The following is an 18,978-nucleotide window of genomic DNA, read 5'->3' on the forward strand; positions in this document are numbered from 1 at the left end:
TGTCTTGGAAGGGCAGAGTGTGTAAAGGGCTATGGGTGCCCTTTGGGAGAAAAGAGGAGAGGGTGGAGGATATGCTGTTGGTTTTGGCTCTGGTACTTCGAAGGAAATGTCAGTACTGATGAGTGTCATGTACCCTGTGTATATGCGTCCTGGCCCTAACTAGGTAACAGGAGACCAGCTAAAGCACACCAAGTAGAACACAACAGTGGTGTGGAAGTGGCTGTTCTTCAGCTTCAAAGTCTACTTGGCAAGTTACAGTGTTGTTGGAGTGTGCTTCATTTTGAAAGCCCTGTTTGAGTGTGCTCATATTTCAACTGTGGCAACTATCATTGCTTTCCAGTGATGTTCTTTTATCGCTTTATCTTTAGCAGAGGGGGCTGCCTTGCATGAGTGTGCGTGGATTATCCTGCACTTGAGCACAGGCTGATCTACTGCTCCAGTTCTTACGCTACTACAATAGGATTTTAAACTGGGATCTTCCCTAGCATTGCTGCATATAAATGATTAACTTTCTCTTCCTCTTGGTGCCTGAAAGCAAGAATAATGTGATCAGTGACAGAAGAGATCATGGTATTCAGCTCCCAGCAGTTTTTATTACTCCTGCTGCTGTAGCTGAATTTCTCTATGTGCACAAGCCTGTGGTAGCAATACTAAATCTACAGTGCTTGCTGTGTGCTTAAGTGTCTAAAATGGTGTCGCTTAAAGCTGCTGCCAGTACCAAGGCATGTGAGTTAGGAAGACTTTCATCCTATCTGTGCTAAAAAATCACCTGCCTTAAGCCACTGACCCTTTTTCCCCCTCCTGTCTTGCACATGATGAGGTGTGTGCAGGAGCTGGCAGATGGCTGGGGAGCAAACAAGTCCATGGAAGCATGCAAAGAAATCATGTTGCATCACTGCTAACCAGTTTCTGCGTGTCCCTACCCTGTGTACACAGGCTTCCCCATCACCGCTTGGCTTGGCTGCTTTGTGACCCACCGCCTGAAACAGCCTTGGAGACCTTTTTTTCCCTTTCTTTCTCTGGTTGATTAGTCTAATAGACATCACCAATGGCACATTGTTGAATTCATGCATAGACACAGTGCTGTGCCAAAGATTTGTTCGCTTAATTACATAAATACTTCTGTTTCTACTGTAGTGTGTCTGGCTTTGGCTTCGCTGCTGAGGCTGGTGCTTCTTTTAGCCTCCTTTCCTTGGCTCTGCTCAAGAAGGTGATGTCTGGGTTTTTTTGTTTGGGTGTGGTGTGGTTGTTTTTTTTTTCCTCCTGTTGAATTTGAGCACATCTCCCCAAGCTGGAACATTATAGAGACTCAAATGGACTGAAGAAGGAACAGGTAGTTTAACCACACCACTTGTGCACCACAGGCTGTTTGTTATCACTTAAGACACTCCAACCCTTAGCACTTATGTGTAATGCAGTGCTGCTTGGCTCCATGCACTGGTATACTCTGCTTTTCCTTCATGGAGACAAATCTTATCTGTGTGATGTTAGTACTACAAGTGGCAAAAGCCTGCTCTAGGTGCTCAGGCAGGCCAAATGGGATAATGAGGGACAAACAACTTCCTTCTCGCCAGGCCCAAACATGGAGAGAAATACTCCATTGAAGAAACCTTTGGTGTTGGGGCTGCACCTCCTTGACTTGATGCTTTGGTCATGTCTGCTTGAGCAGTGGGGAAGAGTGGGGCATTGAGGGTGCAGCCCATAGCTGATTGCTCAGAGGCAGAAAGTCCCAGTGCAGCTGATGTCTGACAGAATATGCACAAGTGCTGACCTGAATCCAGGCTAGTTTTCAGAAATTAAGAGGTTAAAGTGTAGCATAAATTTGTTAAGCTCTTGCAGGGATTTGGAATTTCCCAGCGTGATCCCCACTGGCACCAAGGGACAAAGAAGATAAAGATATTAGAGCCCAAGTTTTCAGCACAAGCCTTCTCTTAAGTACTGATTCAAAATACAGCTTTACTTGTCAGGCTGTGAAACACCAAGCATATCCACATGTCTCAAACTTATTTATTTGGAGGACAAGACAAATACTACCACTTAAAAAGCTCCATGTTAGTTTTCATCCTTACTCAGGTTTCTACTGAAAGGTTCTTGGATTTAATATTGTGTATAGCAACATTTTAACATTACCAGGAAAGAAGAGTGTTTGGCCAGGTCTCTTCATAGAGTAGGAATTTACATGAGGGTTATAAGGCTCATTGGGGCTAATCCCCGCTAGCATTATACATCATCTGACAGTTGCCAAGGAGACAAGAATAATCTCAGTGAGACAAGATATGTGAGAAGGGTATTTATGGACATTTGCCTAACGATGCTGGTGGAATGCACCAAAAAGTGATTATTTAAGTGCCTTTGAAGTATGCCTCTTCTGTGGTGAATATGGGAGTCTGTCAGTACGCAAGCAAAAAATTTCCCTGTGATATTAAACTAGCAGCAACTTGGCCTTGATGTTTCCAATTTATCGTGCAGTGGCCGCATCCAGTTGCACAAAGGCGCAGACAAGGCTTTTGCCGTGTTGTGAAATGGCTGCTCATCTGCCTGCACTCTGTGGCACCAGCAGACTGCATAAGTAAAACCAAACCATTTCTGTCTGTGGTGCTGACACAGGCTTAATGAAAACTGTCCTCTTCACGTGCTTGAAATACTAGCAGGTGCCTCATGCAGATGTCTTGCATGCCAAGTGATGTGAGGGGAAAGAAGAATCGAGGGTGGTGTACATGTGTATATAGGCATAGATGTGTATGTGCTTTGGCAACAGATTTCCAGCATAACCAGCTGTTTCCTCTTTCCCTGTCCCCAGGGTGAGCCCAGTTGCACCATGGCCAACTGGCTCTTGGTGCTTATGTCACGTTCCCTGAGCCGTGAGAAGGGTTAGCATCACAGGCTGCTTGCTACGTGGGTCTGAACAGGCATTTTGGTCATAATAGGCCATTTTCCCTGACCTGGGGTGGTTTATAGCTCTGCTTAGGGAAATTAAAAGCAGCAGGAGAGCAAGTGTCTTCATTTGAACAAGTTCATGCTTGGAAAGGCTTCTGCATCATCTTCTCTTTCACTTAGAAAAATATTTTCTTGGCAGTGTGCTCCCTGGACATGAGAAGGGGCAGAGATTGATGGAAGAGCCCCATATCTGGGACCAGGAACACTAAAGCTGTGTGGTCTGGAACTGTCCCACACTGGGCTAATCTTCCCTTCCTGGGTTGAGGTGAGGCAGTGACCTGTAATGAAGAGAGAAAGGCTGCCTGCCTCCTCCCCTCTCCCCAGCTTGACCTTCTTAGTCTGTGGTACTGTCTTGATGGAGGATTATGAAGGATGGGGAGACAGAAGGAATTTTGCAAGTTTTCAAAGCCTGAAGCAAATGACTCCTTGGAAAGGAAGGAGCTGCTGAGAGCCAGCCTGCAGCTGATGGGCTGTGTCTCGTGGTGCCAGAGTTTTAATCTCGGGTAAGCAGCTCTGAACTGCTGGGTTGGGTAATGCCTGGAATTGAGGAGACCTCTTTAAAGGAAGTAAATCAACCTGTTAATCCTTTGTAGGTGGGTTTTGAGGAGTTGGTTTAGATTGTATGAATCAGTGGCTGCACTCTCCATAGAGGTTTCTGCAGTGGGGTTCAAAGTAAAATGGTGCTTAGCCTGTCTATTCCAGTCACTCAAGAAAATTGCTTGTGAGCAATGTTTTTGCCTGTCTCCAGTCCTGCTCCTAAATGGTACCATTCTCTGTTTGCTTGTTTTGGGGTCAGTATCCAGCATGGACTCCATATGAAGGCAGGGTGCTGCCTGGGAGATCTTGAGGTGCCTGTGTTTAGGTAGCTTTAATAACAGCAGGGATATGCAGTTGCATCTGGCAGGAAAAAAAAATAATGCTGTTCCCAAGTGTGTATTATACTTTTCCACCTCTCCCTCTGGGCTGAGATCATTCCTCCATACCATAAAAACAAGCCACCTGAGCAGATTGAGTAGTGGCTTTTTGGACTGTTTTGCCTCGACTGAGATGAATATGGGGTAGCTCAGCTGATCTGGGGGCAGCGGTTTCTCACAGTAAAGGCTGATAAAGCAGCCCAAGACTGGGAGAGCTCTCCTTGTCTGCACCTCTGCAGGGTAAGCGCCTGTGCACGTGGCACCAGCGCCTTAGGCACAGAAAGGCCCCAGGAAGAGGTAGTAGTATTAATGAAATCATCAATTTCATAAGCATTTGCCTTGAGCTCTTAAAGCTTTGAATATTTATTAGTTAGTCTTCACTAAGATGTCTGGTCCCCTGTGCTAAGGTGGAGAGGGAAATAAAAAGTAAGACGCACAACATTTAGGAAGAATTTGAGCACAAAGTGAAATACAACATCCAGTAAAGCCTAAGGAAATAAATCTCTATGGATTAGAGGCAAAAACAACAGAAATAATTTGAGTTAGCAAATCCCTGTGCAACTTCACAGCCGATCAATACATGTTACTTGGACAAATATTGCACTGCTAAATTCTACAAACAATCTCTTTTGAACAAACATGGTCATTTCGGGCTTTCTCATTTGGCTTCATCTAAACATAAATCTGCTTGAAAGTGTGACTTGCCTGGTATCTGAGCATGTTCAAGAGCTCACATTCAAGCAAAGATTGGAACCTACCTCTGAACAGTCTCCTGTTTACATTTGTTTATTTTTTTTTATATTTGTAGAATGAAAATACAACTATGTGCCGAAGCCTTAGAGATCACTTATTTCTTGTATTACTTCAAGCTTCTCTGCCTCTTCAATATTCATAAATAGCAGAAAGACTTGACCTGATGTTACAGAAATTCTTGCCTGAATAAAAGACGGCAAAACCTCAGAAGGCCTCTTTCAGACTTAACTTTGCTTAGATCTTCTCATGCTAAGGCAAAAATTGGCCAGCCCTGACTGACTGGTGACTACTTGGCTGCTTCTTGAAAGCCTCCTTTGATGGAGACCTTGTAGAATCTCTGGGCCACCTGTTCTCCTACTTGGCTAGCTGTACAGCTAGAGTGTTTTGCTTCACATCCAGTCTAATTCTTATCCTGCAACTTATACACACTTCCTTTATGTAAAGGATATGGAGAAAATAAGCTTAAACTCTATAAAGGAGTAATACCTGGATTACTAGTTTTTTCCTGGGGCGGTACACTTTCAGTATGGGACATAGCTCACAAAACAGAACCCAGCCTCTACAGGAGGGTACCTAATGCAATTGTTAGGCCAACCCGTATCTCCTTCAAATGAAATACTCTCTTGGTCTACATATGAACAACCTTTTACCCTAGTCACTCTGTCATGCAGGTCTGTTGGTTTATGTGCTAATCTATCAGTTGTTCTCTGTTGTACTCTCACCTCTAGACAGCTTCTTGTTCCCAACTATGGTGGCATTTCCCATCCCTATGGGTGGTGTTGCCAAACATAAACTAGCTCTATATTTCATTACAGCATCCACCACAAGTCAGCAAGAGGGTCTTGCTGATCCTATAGCTGTGCTCACAATAACTGGGTTTTGCTAAATGCCGTTCTAAACAAAATGTTGCTTAAGCTCTAGGCTGTTTTTGCAAGGGGCCTCTGATTGCATGGGTAATCAGAGCACCTAATACAGCTGACAAGACCCCCTTCAGTATAGAAGAGACCTCCATCTTGAGCTATTGTCTACTAAACTGCATTTAGAAAAGGCAATCCTACTTTAAAAAAATTATAATTTAAGGACTTTCATTATAAGGTTTGCAAACTTTATAACCCAGAATGGCTCTTTAAAGATCAAATGCTTTTAATTGGGTTTTTCTTATGTAGGTATTTGCAAAGCATTCAATCGTGTTTAGCTCTGATTCTGGCTAGTAATGCGGTGGCTGGATGCAAACACCTTCTGTGTCCTACTTTCTAGAATCTCCTGGAGGAAGTGTTTACACCAAGTGTGAATAAGCAGAAATACTGTTGAAAAAAATCTCTTCTGCCCACGTGTTCCTACTTACGAGCTACTGTACAATAAAATAATTTCTATAAAGACCTGGACCCAATCAGAATAGCCACTTGACATTTTTAGTGCAGTGCAAGACGGGAGGAAGGGACTCATTCAGATTTTTATCTCCTCACTCCAGAACAAGTTCACCTTCAGTTTCATGTTGGATTCCTGCTTTCAGATGTTCATGGCTTAATGGTGCTGCTAATGTCTCAAGGTAGAAGCCTTGCAGAAACTCCCAAAATCTCTTCCAGAACCACTTGATAGAGATGAAGGCTGGGCTGTGAGCTGGGCTCAGCTGAAGTACAGAGAAGAGCAGTGTATGTCTGACTACAGGGTGCTTAACACTCGCATGTATTTATTCTAGACAGTGCTCTGGATGCTCATTCTGCATTGCTGTGCTGCCAAAGGTGTGGGGGACAGGGAGGTTTGGGCTCTGGGGCTGTCTCATGGGGCTGGTCTCTGCTGCTCCATCCAGGCACCACAAGCCTCTGAGGATGCAAGATGAGCCGGGCACAGCGTGGAGGTCAAGTGGCTCTGCCAGGTAATTGCTTCTGTTGTGCTGGGCTCACACTGGGAGATGCATTGTGTCAAGCCCTGGCAGAATCACCTTTGTGTGGGCTGACTGACCTGCTCACAAGGAGCTCTTTTTACCAAGAACACAGAATGTTTACCTTCCCCAAGCAGGCTCCAAAGCTCATTGCGGCTGGTGTGGATAACAGCCTGCATTAGGCTGGGAGATCTCAGGGTGATTTTTGGGGAAAACTTGCTGCGAACAGGAGAGGAAGGAGGGTGAGATGAGGGTGATGAAGCGGCGGATGCTGGGGACACGTCCCGGTAGCAAGCCAAGCTCCCGGGGGTGGCAGCGGGGCCTGTGCCACTCGCCTGCCTGCCTTGGACGTCACAAATGCGTCTCAGTGCGTGGCTGCTGACTGTCACAGCATTACAAGCAGAGAAATCACACCCGGTTGCCACAGCAACATCACCAGCAGGGACCGCCGTGTGCTGTCACCTGGAAACCAGCAAGGGGTCCCTGGGGATGGCCAGGTACCTGCACCACTGCCCCGGGGGAGGATGAGGGTTCCATCCAGCCCTGGGACTGATGGATGCTATCCTTTTTCTCATGAGCAAGGATCTGTGTAGTTCCACTGCTGCAATAGTAACTTTTTTTTTCACTTTAATGGTAATTTTTAACCCTTTAACACAGGGCTTTGCACTGTGCCCCTGTTTAATTTTGTGGACAGCTTTCTGCCCCTTCCCTCAATGCTCACCAGTACTTAAACCAAAGGATACAGGGGTAAAAATCTTACATGAAATGGGTGGATGTAAAAATCTTTGGGCATGCTCTATAGGGGTGCCTCTCTCCCATCTTTGCAGGAATTACTACTTTGGTATTTCCTGCATTTATGCCTTGGTGTCCAGATAGCCCTGTTCCAGTTGGCTCTTGAAAGGTCTGGGTGCCCTAAAGTAGGGTTAACGGGTGCTACAAGCTTGGCCAGACTCTCAGCAGAGGGTTGAGCCTTTCTTCCTGCCTGTTTCCCTTCTCCCAGATGGATGGTGGGTGAGTGCTACTCGGCAGTGACCTCAAGATGTTTCCTCATTACCTTCTAGGGCACTGAATCATTTCATTGAAGGACTTTGCAGGAGAGAACACGCAGCTGCAGTCATGTCCTATATTTACAGCTTTAGCATAGAAAGCCTCAGCACTCCAGTTCTGATGTGGCATGAAGCTGAATTATTAAGAAGTGCTCTCTGCTAGAGGAGAAGTAGCTGATGAGAAAGAGCCTTTACTGCATGTGTGCCAATCAGTATTCATTGCGTGGTCAGGGATCTGGTTATGTGGTGCTAAGATCTGCTGATGCTCCAAAGGGGCAGGGAGCTGGAGGGTGCTTGATGTTAATGGGAGGTTTACTGGCTTCAGTGTTTGGCTTGTCTTGTGCTGGTATCTGCTTTCCTCTTGCCCTGCCATGTGTAACATCAGTGTGCTTTATGCCAGGGAAAAAGCAATGCTGGAAGGGCTGTCTATCTCCCCCAGGGAGTGAGCACCCCTACCTAAGCTGCGATGAAATGCAGGTATTTCAGCCCCTTCAACAGGAAGGGATGTCACCTCTTCTTGTGCAATCTCCCTTCTCCATTGAATTTAGACTGCTTGGAGGTGTTGCAGATCAAGATTTGGTATGCAGGACTCCATGTGCTATTGAGTAGCTCAGTATGGAGTTCCTTACAGTAAGCTACTCCTTACTGAATAAGTCCAGTAAACACTTTGAGCCACAGAAAAAAGAGACTTTCAATGAAAAATAGTTCAGTGTAGTGACTGATCTGTACCATGAAATATGAGGTTAGTCAAAGCAACTCTACTTGAGCCTGGGTCCACTCAGGATCCTCTTCTGTTTAAAAATAACCCCCCTGAAGTAATACTTAAGCTCAGTCTGACTGACTTGCCTATCTGCTGAGCATGGAGTTTCCCAGTATACCCTGATGGGTTATTGGAGACAACTTAATAAACAAGAAACTAAAGAGGCTTGTATTAAGCATCTGTACAGATAAAATAAGGAATTAATGACAAGCTAGCCCACAGTGTAATGGCTACAGATCTCTGGCCTGGCAAAAGCAGTGAATCTTGCCCAGCACACTTGTTCCAGTAACTTTTTTCAGTCATTAGTCTGCTTTTCTTGAAACAAACATTGTTCTTATGCTGACAGACCCAACAAATAACCATTCAGAAAAACCTCTTCAAATCAATAATTAACAACAGAACTGCCTCTCTTCTAAGTACGTTGTTGACCACAAAGGATGTATTTAAAGTAAGTGATTTGAATATAAGTGAATATCATATGGTCAGCTCATTCTTGAATAAAAATATGTTTCTCTCAAATCCAAGCCAGGGAGTGCCTGCTGGTTCTGTGAAGCTGTCCTGCATGTCACAGTGCAGAGTTAGAAACACAACTCCTTCAACTGAAATATTACTGAAAGGAAGGGATTGTGGCTAGCAAATAAAACCTCCTTTGGAGACTTGTGGTATGGCCAATCATTTTCTTGCTGTACAAGAGGGATTGACTGAAACACCTCATTCTTTGTAGCAGTATGTTGGCACTAGATGCTGAGTGAATCTAAGAACCTGGTGACTGAGGGCCCCTCTGAGGGATGCTGCAGCAGCCAAGTGCTCCTCTCTAAACACAAAGAGCTATTTCAGTAGTGGAAGACGACACGCTTCTTCTTGCCACTGAAAACCAATTTTCATTGCAAAAACTACCTGAGCTTGACATTGTGAAATTACTTCCTTATGCTCTATGTACCATAAAAGAAGCCCAACTGAACCAGGAAGGATAAGGATACATCCTCACCCAAGCTACATGCAGCAAACAGCTACAGGAGCCCAGAGCTTGGTCGCAGGAAATGTGTGGGAAAGCCATCTGGTGAAGCCGCTTAGCAACAGTGTGAAAGTCTTTTTTCATTCACTTCCTGACAAAGTAGTAATATGTTGCCTTATTATAGGAAGAGGGCTGCTTGTTATTATTATTTGCATTAGTAGCTCCTAGAAACCCAAAGGTGGGGACAGGACTCTTGCTGTGTTCGATGCTGTGGGCACATGTAACAGGATACCTTTCCCTATACTCATTCCTCCAACATTTTATAACTTAAAAGGACAGAAAGCATAGGATTTATTTAATTTTTTTCCAAATGGGGAACTGAAACAGATGGGAGAGACTGAAGGAGCTGGAAATGGAACATGTAATTCCCAAGCCTTGACTTTCTCAGCAAAACTGACTCCTATACTTTATCTTTGAGCATTTATGGTGAGTGGTATGTACCTTCGCATACTGCTTGTAATGTGCTCTGCACTTCTCCTAGGTAAAATCAGCATTTAGCTTGGTGTGGACACGCTGCTGAGAGTTACTATTAATACATGCTTTGCTGTGCTGAGGCAGGGGGAAGGAAATCAAATCAACATGCAGGAGGGATTCTAATAATCACTTAGCAAATTAAAAAATAAGGTTCTGTGGAGATCTTAAACTTGATCTTTGGCATCTGAATCATGACTTTCATGATAAGCTCCTAGTCCAGCTCACCTAATTTCCCCATGGTTTAATACTGTGATAACCCCCAGACAGTATCTCAGTTCTGCTAAAAGCAGAGAACCACACAAAAGGCTGTATTTCAAGAGAAGGCAAAGTTCCTTATAGCCTACTTACTATTATTAGATATGTAAAGTTCTCCTATATCATCTCATCTGAAGACCTCAAATCATTTTATGGACCTTATTTTAGCCTCTTGGCAACTCTGAGGCAAGACAGTTATCTGCATTTTTAGAGACTGGAACAGACTTAAAATCCCAATCCTTGACTTTTCCTTATCAGCCTTTGCCAGAATTGAGGATGGATTTTTTCGGTCCCATGCTTTAATTGCAAGATGGAGCTTTCCAGGTCCCTTTTGTATCCTTGTGTGGGTGTGTGGGATTGTGTGCTTGGTTGGTTAGCATTTGTGCCAGGTTTAGACTGGAAAAAAGTATGTGCTTGGGTTGGCCTTTCATCTCCAGGGAACCAGGGTTAAAAAAAAAAGTCCTAAAGCTTAATTAGTTGGTGAAAGAATATCACAGCAGCAGGAGAGAGGAGGGGTAGGATGAAGGAGATGGTGGATGCTGCCCTGCTTTGAGGTAAAAGGGGCTGAAGCCCAGGGACTCCAGAACGAGCAAGCAGGACCATGCAGGTTGGTGGCTCATGAAGCTGAGGCTGTCATCTGGCACACACAGCCAAGTGCCAAGGGAACACCTTCCCCAGGAGAGAGATGCTCAGGGATTGTGAAACTGGGCCATGAGGTGTTAATTGCTAAAAACTGTAGAAATTTAAAGAGCTAGTACCTACTAGTGTAGAATGACTTGTACCAGAAAGCAACCTGTCTTTCTGTCCTGTGAGTTAAGCCTCTAATACACAGTGTCAGATGAGGCTTTCATTGCCTTATCACAGACTTCTCATAACCCTCTCCTCTCAAATTCACTGTGATGTAAAATGCAGGTGCAAAACGCAGAATCAAGAGTGCAAGGAGGCTACCTGCAATGGCTCAAAGTTCACAGAAGCTGTAACAATGCTTCTTTGTAGGGTTTTTCCTCTCCCAGTGCTCAGTTCATGATCCTTAGCAAGACTCCAGCCTATGGAAATACAGCTGTAGGCAAGCATGTCCATGCAGCTGTATCTGTCCTTTTTATTTATTGAAATACTAAGTAATAACAGGAGCCAGAACTATGTGGATGCAGGGTTTAAGCACTACCACTGCCTCAAGGATTACATGCATAACCTCTTCAGAATAAGAGACCAGACAAATGAGACTGCAAAATGGAGCAGAAAATGTGGAATACTAAGCACCCAGTAATGAAGTGCTAATATAATGCTGAGATTTTAAAATGCCTCAACCAAAACCCTGAGTGAATGACAACAGACCATTCCAACCTCTGTTTTAATTTGCCCAGGATGTCATGGGTCTGTATTTGAGATTCTAGCAAGTCTTGACCAGGTAACAAACTCAATGAGCACTGAATTGTGCCTTGGCAAGCAGAAGCGGTCTCTGTCAGTCTGTGGTGGAGAACAACAGTCCTCTTCTCTGCGCTGGGAGCAGGGCTGGGCTGGAGCAGCGAGGGCATCACCAAGACTCAACTGTTTCCCATGACGTTGCAGTTCTGAAACGGGTGGGTGAAGACTATTTCTAGCAGCAATAGGGAGTTAAGGGACCAAAGCCCATGCTTGGACACTGCATGCTGGTACACCTAACTTGGTGGTTTCTTTGCATGAGGCTCAGCTGAGTGGCCGTCTGAGCGTCTGGGCTGCAAGAGGCTCCTGTAGCACAAGTGTCATGTGAGGGTAATCCTGTGTGGTTTAAAGCCGAAAGCAAGCTGTCTGTTTTTCCTCTCCTATCTTGTAGACCACTCTTTCAGTTTGTGCTTATACTGGGACAATAGCAAATCTTACATATCCCAGACAATAATAGAAATCACGCATACACAGAAAATCAGTGTGTCACCAAATCTGATGTGAGACAGGTTCTTAGCCCTGGATAAAAAACATGACACAACACAGGAGGTCTGCAAGGTCTTGGGTGGAATCTCTCATCCATGTTGTATGTGAAATATGCTCTGTCCAGAGAAGAGGTGAAAGATCCTCATTAGCTCATCTGCTACACTTGAGAGTTATTGCTTTAAAACATGGATAAACTTAAGAGTGTTCCTGAGTTAAGGAAGTTGCAGGTGGTGGGGGTTTTTTTGTTTGTTTTTTAAGATAGTTAAAACCCATATCTACAGACTAAGTGGCTTTTTAGTACTTGACAAGAAAATCTATAGCAGAATCAAGAGTGATTTCTTGAAGTGTCAGTACAGAGTGTTACCCAAAAACCTGCTCTTCTCACCTCCAGACGCCCAGGAAAACTGCATACCTAGATTGAGAGAAGACAAGTGAAGAGACCTGTATACGTGGCCCATTTCAGAGTCTTCTGGTCCAGGTGTTGCGATCGAAGTTTTAACCTGCCCTTCAACAATCCCTTTGTCAGCCTCAGACTCACCTCTGACAGAATCTAGTCTGAAATGCGCTCTTACAACATTGCATGGGCCTCTTTGGCATGAGGTTGTGGTATGTGGCTTTGTTCTATGCCATTTTGAGGATAAGCAACTGGTGAAGAGAAAAATGCTTTCATCTGCAAGAATAACTCTGTTCTTGAGCATTAAAATGATGGTTTGTACTAACTGTCCAGTGGGGAGAAAAAAAAAACAGGGTTCTTAATTCCAGAAGACAGGTTAACTTCTGGGGGAGGAGGCAGAAACTGTTAAGTCTTTTACTTCCAGCATGGGTGTCTTTGACAGCAATCAGTCAATTAGGCTGATTTTGTAGCAGCCTCACTATAAACCCGCTTTCATTCAGAGGTAGCTCTTTGCTGAAGCATGCCATTCCAAGGAATTTGAGTAGGTTCTCACACATCTAACCATGGCAAAGTTATCTGCAGGGACACACCATCTTACAACGACATGGTATGTCCAATTCTACAACATTATAGCCAATGTATGTCAAAAAAGGGAGGCCAGCAAAAGGCCTGTCACCTCACTGTCACAGATAAGCCTTTTTCTTGTGTGCCACAGTTGTTCAGCCTACTTGTAAATAGAAATAGATTTTCTAAATCAGTTTTAGATACAAAAACAGTTGAAAGAGACATCAATGGAGTAAATGGCCACTCAAACCAGAAACATAACTGCTTTGCCAATGAAATGCAGCACTCCTTAAAGGTGTAAAATTCAGTTTAAAGGCTGCAGGGCCACCTGTGTAATCTGACCAGATGCAGAACTTTTTTTTTCCTCGAAGAGGAAGTTTTCTGCTCGTTTTCCTGAAAGGTGGTTTATAGCAGAGCTGCAAGCCTTTCCCATGGCCAAGGCAGCTGGGTGCCTGCCCTCACCGCACCGCGGTCACTCACCCTGCTGAGCTGGTCCAGGAGTCTTTGGTTCTGTTCGGAGAGTTCCTGGACAGCCCGTGTCTTCTCACGGTCAGCTTCACGCAAGTGAACTTGCTGCCTCTCCAGCTCGTCCTGCAGCTGCTTCACGTCACTTTCCAGCTCAGACACCCTTCCTTCCCATTCTCCTTCTTTGTTCTCAAATCGCCTCCTTAGTTCATGTTTCTCTTGTTCTAGGTGCTAGAGAATGGGGGAGAAGAGGTTAGGAAGAGAAGAAAAAAGTAAACACTGCCTCCTTTTCCTCCTCTATGCTTAGGGCTGAAGCCTTTTGTGCAGGAAAGAGAATGGTACCAGAGTGTGACGGTTCCATGGAGGTGGTAATTCCATGTCAGGGCAGGTCACTGGCACTAAACTTGCTTTCTGTTTCCAGCAATTGGTCTGTCCTTGGCCTCTGTAGATCAGCACATTGAATTTTTACTGAAACAACTGCCAAAAGAGTAAAGTGGGCTGCATGTCAATAGGCACAATATATAGGTCAGGCAGGCCAATTGATTTGACTTAACTCCAAAGCAATATTTCAGTGGGTGGTGTCATAATTCTTTTAAAAATTGCCTTTATAGTCAAAACTACACAAACTGTATCCCTACTGCTGATGAGGAATCTAGATGAGGCATCTTTTTTCTCATATGGGCCTTATGAACAACAGTTGAATCCTCTATCCATTTGTTCCTTCTATTCCTGACCTAATTAGTTTTCTGGTAGTTTGATAGTGCACAGTAACTCTATTGTTTGATGAAGTCCGCTCTGGAATGGCAATGGATGCAATGAAGTAATTTCTCTAGACATTACATATATGCATGTTCTGGGTTGCAGGTTTTTCAAAAACCACTCTCAGTTCTGGAGACTCTGCTCTGCTTAGGACTGTCTGGAAAATGAGGGACAGCATGAATCCAGTGGGACTTTTGCATGTTTTACAGGCTCAGATAAATGAGGGCTTGACTGAAACAGAGCTACAAATCAGGTCAAAACAGATTTATGTTGTGCCTGTTTGAAAGAATCCCAGCTCTGAAACTCTGAAACTCTGAAACTGAGCTTGAATTTCCCCTGGTGACTAAAGCCATCCACACAGTCACAGAACAGTCACAAATTGGGGACACGGGTATGTCCCAAGATTAGCAGGGAAACCTGAAGAGCAGGAGCCCTCTCCTTTTTGGTTGTCTTCTGTCCCCTAGAATAACCTGCTGATACTCTTTGTCAGATTCACCAGCCTTTTAGGAATGTGTCTTAGCAAAGAACAGAAACCTGCTGGGCCCAGTGCTGGCAGCACTTGCTCATTTTTCCCAGGGTATCATCCCCCAGTGAGCAATCCCCAATGGCATTTATGATAGGAGGGGAAAATAAACCTGCCAGGAGGAAAAGAAAATTGCACTGCATTTATGTGAAGTGGCTTTTTATTGCTTGTTAGAAACATGGGCTGTGAGGTGGCTGTTTCCCCTGGGTGCATGCTGCTGATGACACACAGCCTCCCTTGCAGGGTCTCTGCCTCCTTCCCAAGCAGGTCTCAATGTCAAAGCTCTCCAGTTCTCCAGCAGTCCTCTGGCCTGTGTTATTGCTAATCTTCCACCTCTTTCACTCTGCAGAAGATGCCCTGTTTTCTCGTTTTTGATCTTATCTCCAAATCCTTTCCTATGCTCCTTCCAGCGCAATGTAGCAGCACCCTTCTTGTGTCCTTCCAAATCCTTCTGCAAATTCAGGACTTTCTGGAAAACCCTCAAATGTGAGAGAAGGCTGATTAAAAACACTGGCCCAAAGCAAAAATATTCCCCTGTGTTTCACATACTGAGAATGAGCACCACTTAAAAATGAGAGCTTAATTATCTTTAATGCAATAGGTAGACATGAGAACCCAGCACCAGGCCCATGAGAACCAGTGCAAAGAAATCTTGTTTGTAGCCTAAGTGTGGCTGGAGCAGCCACAATTTCCATTTTAGTGGCACACTGAAAATGCTGTCTTCTATAACTCTGTCTCCTTCACTGCTAGGAAATGTTTAGAAAGATCTTCTCTAAATGGAAGATAAAACTTCAGCCGGCTGAGGAGCAGCACTGCAGCCGAAGTTCCCCAGACATACTCAAATGTGATTTAGAAGCCACAGATAAGCCCTGTCAATCACTAAAAACCCATTTTAGTCCTTTACTGCAAAAGAAAATCCACACTACATATAGCTTCAATAAATGGCTGTCACAAAGGCTGGAGTTAGAATGAGATGAAGAATATCAAGTTTGTTCTCTTGTGATGGAGAAACCAAAGCAGTGCAGTGGGGCACAGAAAGGCTGTTGCAAAGACAGGGGGATAAACCAGACAGGATGTGCTGATTCCTTTTGCCTCACCTCTGTCTCCCCTCACCTGCTCTGTTTCCAGCACCTGCACAGCTGCAGATCTGGATAGAGATTTTTTGCACGTAGTGATGACAGGGCAAACTGCTCCCCTCAGTAGGGGAGTTTCTTGTTTCGCAAGTGTCTCTCTGTCCACCAGCTGCTCACTGATTTTTACACAGAATTGCTTTTCTAGAAGACCTTTTCTTCTTAAAGCAGCTTCTCTTGAAGTCAACTGAGCTGGACCAGTCCTCATTTAAAAAGATGACAGCAAGGGGGAGTTTCCCAGCTGCCATACTCTAAAGTGCTTGGCCAGGGCAGGCTTCTCTATGTCAGAGGAACAGAGGAATGAGCTGGTTTAATCCCTTACAGAGGATAAAACTGACTAGGATCACATATCAGAATTTATTACAGGGCCTCAGTTCCATGATTAGAAATTATTTTGAATTCAGGCTGTGAAGTGAAAGAGTTGCCAGAGTAGGTGTATGGTAGGAATGCTTCACTTCAGTAATGAAGCCCCAAAAGCTAGAACATACTTAGTCTTGAGGCAAAGCCCTGGAGGAGCAGGCCAGCACACTGGCTGCTGGGAAATGGAGAGGTTTCACTGAGCTCTTGTAACCAACTTTGAACTGTTAACTGGGGGAAAACTGCTCCTAAATAATCCTTCAACATCACTGTATCAGGTGCAATTGTCACCCAGGATTTCATCGGAGCTTTTGCTTCTGGTCATCATCAGAAATTTCTCAGCATAGGGAAGGAGGTAACAGATGTGGGTCCTTCCTCCCTGCTCCTCTGAAACTGAAAAGCTTATTGTGAAATTTTGTTCACTTCAGTGGTAACAGGAGGCCAACATTTAATCTGCAGAGGCTGGGATTACCGGGCTTGTGTTGTAGAAGATTAATGTTCAAGTTTGATTTTTTTTCTTTGAGTGAAGTAGCACAGTCTTAGATCTGCCAAACCCAGTGGAAAAAATCTGACCCTTAAGTAGATAACACTAACTCCTGTCAGATGGGTATCCTGAAAAATAGCAATCTATTATTCAACTGGAAAGTTAGAGTGATAGTAAAGGGATGGGAAAATGTAAACAATTCACTGTGTTTATCATCCCTTCATTCACCTTCTGAATTGGCCCACAAAAGCAGAGGTAAACATTTGAGGGATGTTATTTAAAGTACTATTAATATAAAGTCATAGTTTCCCCCCCCCCGTCCTTTTCATCTTTACATTTTGCAAACAGCAAGTTGTATTTGAGATCCCCAAACTCCCTAAAAGGCAGCTCAGCAAGTACCTAAACTTGTGCATTTTTCCTTTAATGGTAGTAAAGGTTCTACTCCAACTCATCGGGAGAACCACGTCAGCACAATGCCACATACGTCTGTTCTTGCTTAAAGATCAACCTGCAAACATTCGCTCTGGCAAATTTTAGTACTCTGGGAAATTCTAATCTGATAAATTTGAGCAAATGTCACCTTCACTTATTGTTTATATCAGAACAGTAAATGCAGAGAGATTTCCCTTCAAAGAGGAAGGGATCAACTGAAGTAAAGTGCTAAGTTTAATCACAGAGAGGAATTTTCTCAGGAGAACAAGGGCCATACAGTAATTTCACAAATCATCTTGAGAAATCTAAGTCTGTGAGGATGGAACACAGGAATATGCAGGACTGTGCAGAAAGAAGAGGTCTAGGGCTGTGACTTGAAATTTGAATGTTAATCTAGAACTGTTCAAACTCTTTCCAGAAAGGTAAGAGAGGCTTTTTCTCAGCTTTCTAAACAGTATTACTTGCTGGGAGAATTAAAATTTCAAGAGTATATTTGAGAAAAGGAGTGGGGGTATAATAGCAGCTCTGTTACATAGTTGTGCAAGAGACTTGTTCCCAAAGAAGCTGCCTGCACAAGCCTTTTTCTTTGTAATAGCTCTATTTCATCCTTAAAAATCAATAAAGAGCTCCTGGCAAACAGCTCTCTCCAGTATACCTGTAGGTATTTTTCAGAGCAACCAGTTAACAGAGACATATCATTAGGGCTTATCTCCTGCTATGCCTAATGCCTTAGCTGCAACAGCTTAAGCACAAGGGTTACATATGCTCTGTAGCTCAGTACCTGCTGTATAAATTTAACTTCCGAGGCATTTCCGTGACGAGGTGAGCCGAGCACAGCGCACGTCTCCTCGTCCAGGTGGTACCTGGGTCCTGGGGCAAAACAGCACCCAGAGGAACCTCTTGAAGCAAGGTGCTTGCAGCCTGTCCCCAGGCCGATACCCCAGCTCGCAGCCGGCGTGGGGGAAGAGCAGCAGATTTGCCTCCCCCAGGCCTAAGAGGGTTTGCTTGGACCCTTTCTTCCCTTTCACGGCCACAGGGCGTTCCGTGGGCTGCCCGGCAGGGCCCCTGCCTGCCGCCCCCGGGAATTGTCGGGGAAGGCGCCGCTGGCCGCGGGGAGAGACCGCGGGGCTGCGGTGGCCGCGGCCCTAAAGCGGGGGCCCCTAAGCAGCGCTGCGGGCCGGGGGAAGGAGGGCGGAGGGCGGTGGGGCCTCACCTCCAGCTTGTCGGTGAGCTCCTTGTGCATCCTCTCGTACTGGCGGCTCATGTCCTGGTTGCGCTCCAGCAGCGCCTTGCCCAGCCGCGCCGCCAGCACCAGGTCCTTCTCCTTCTGCCGGATCAGCGAGAGCAGCTCGGGGTCGCGGGCGGCGGCGGCGGGCGGCGGCTCCGGCGGTTCCCCGGCGGCGGCCAGCAGCGCCAGCTCCTCCTCCAGGGCCAGCTCCAGGGCGGCGGCCCCGGCGGCGGCGGCGGGCGGCTCCATGCCGCCGGCGCTGTCCGCCTCCGCCGGTGCTGACCCGGCGGCGGGCAGGCGCAGGCACGGCGCCGACATGGCCCTGCGCGCCGCCGCCGCCGCTCCGCTGCGCCCCCCGCGCCCGGCCCGCGGCTGCGGCTGCTGGGCGGGGAGCGCCGCCGCCCCCGGCCCCCGCCCCCCGGCGCCGGGCCCCGCCGGCGCCAGCAGCGCCGGCGCAGCGCACTCATGGGCGCAGGGAAGGGGCAGCTCGGAGCGCGGGGAGGGGGTCGGTGTGTGTTTGCGTGTGGGGGTTTGTACTCCTCAGCTGTGCATGGATGCTGCCGTGCTTGCTGCAGCCGCCTGCTGCGATCGGGTCTCACTGTTTGTGCTGCAGGCTTGGGCCAAAAATCCCCTCAAAATATTGGAGTCTCCCGAAAAGACCAAGGAGGCTCCTTAGCATGCCCGAAGGGGCACAGAAC

General features: G+C 45.8%; 1 protein-coding gene across 3 annotated transcripts in view; it reads right to left on the minus strand.

The window, feature by feature from the left end:
* The window catches only part of BICDL1 (BICD family like cargo adaptor 1), a 50,925-nt gene extending 32,327 nt beyond the window's left edge, over window positions 1–18,598 (minus strand). For all 3 annotated transcript variants that reach the window (XR_011741670.1, XM_071815947.1, XM_065851968.2), the window contains exons 1-2: window positions 18,266–18,598; window positions 13,383–13,598 (exon numbers count right to left, since the gene is read on the minus strand). Coding sequence is in view for 2 of the 3 variants with exons in the window: in XM_071815947.1 (XP_071672048.1) it covers window positions 13,383–13,598; window positions 18,266–18,598 (549 nt within the window). In the remaining variant the exon portion in view is untranslated. The remainder of the gene's footprint in view (window positions 1–13,382; window positions 13,599–18,265) is intronic.
* Between the last annotated feature and the right edge of the window lie 380 nt (window positions 18,599–18,978).

This window comes from Patagioenas fasciata, chromosome 17 (assembly GCF_037038585.1).
Source record: "Patagioenas fasciata isolate bPatFas1 chromosome 17, bPatFas1.hap1, whole genome shotgun sequence".
Classification (NCBI taxonomy): Eukaryota; Metazoa; Chordata; class Aves; order Columbiformes; family Columbidae; genus Patagioenas; species Patagioenas fasciata.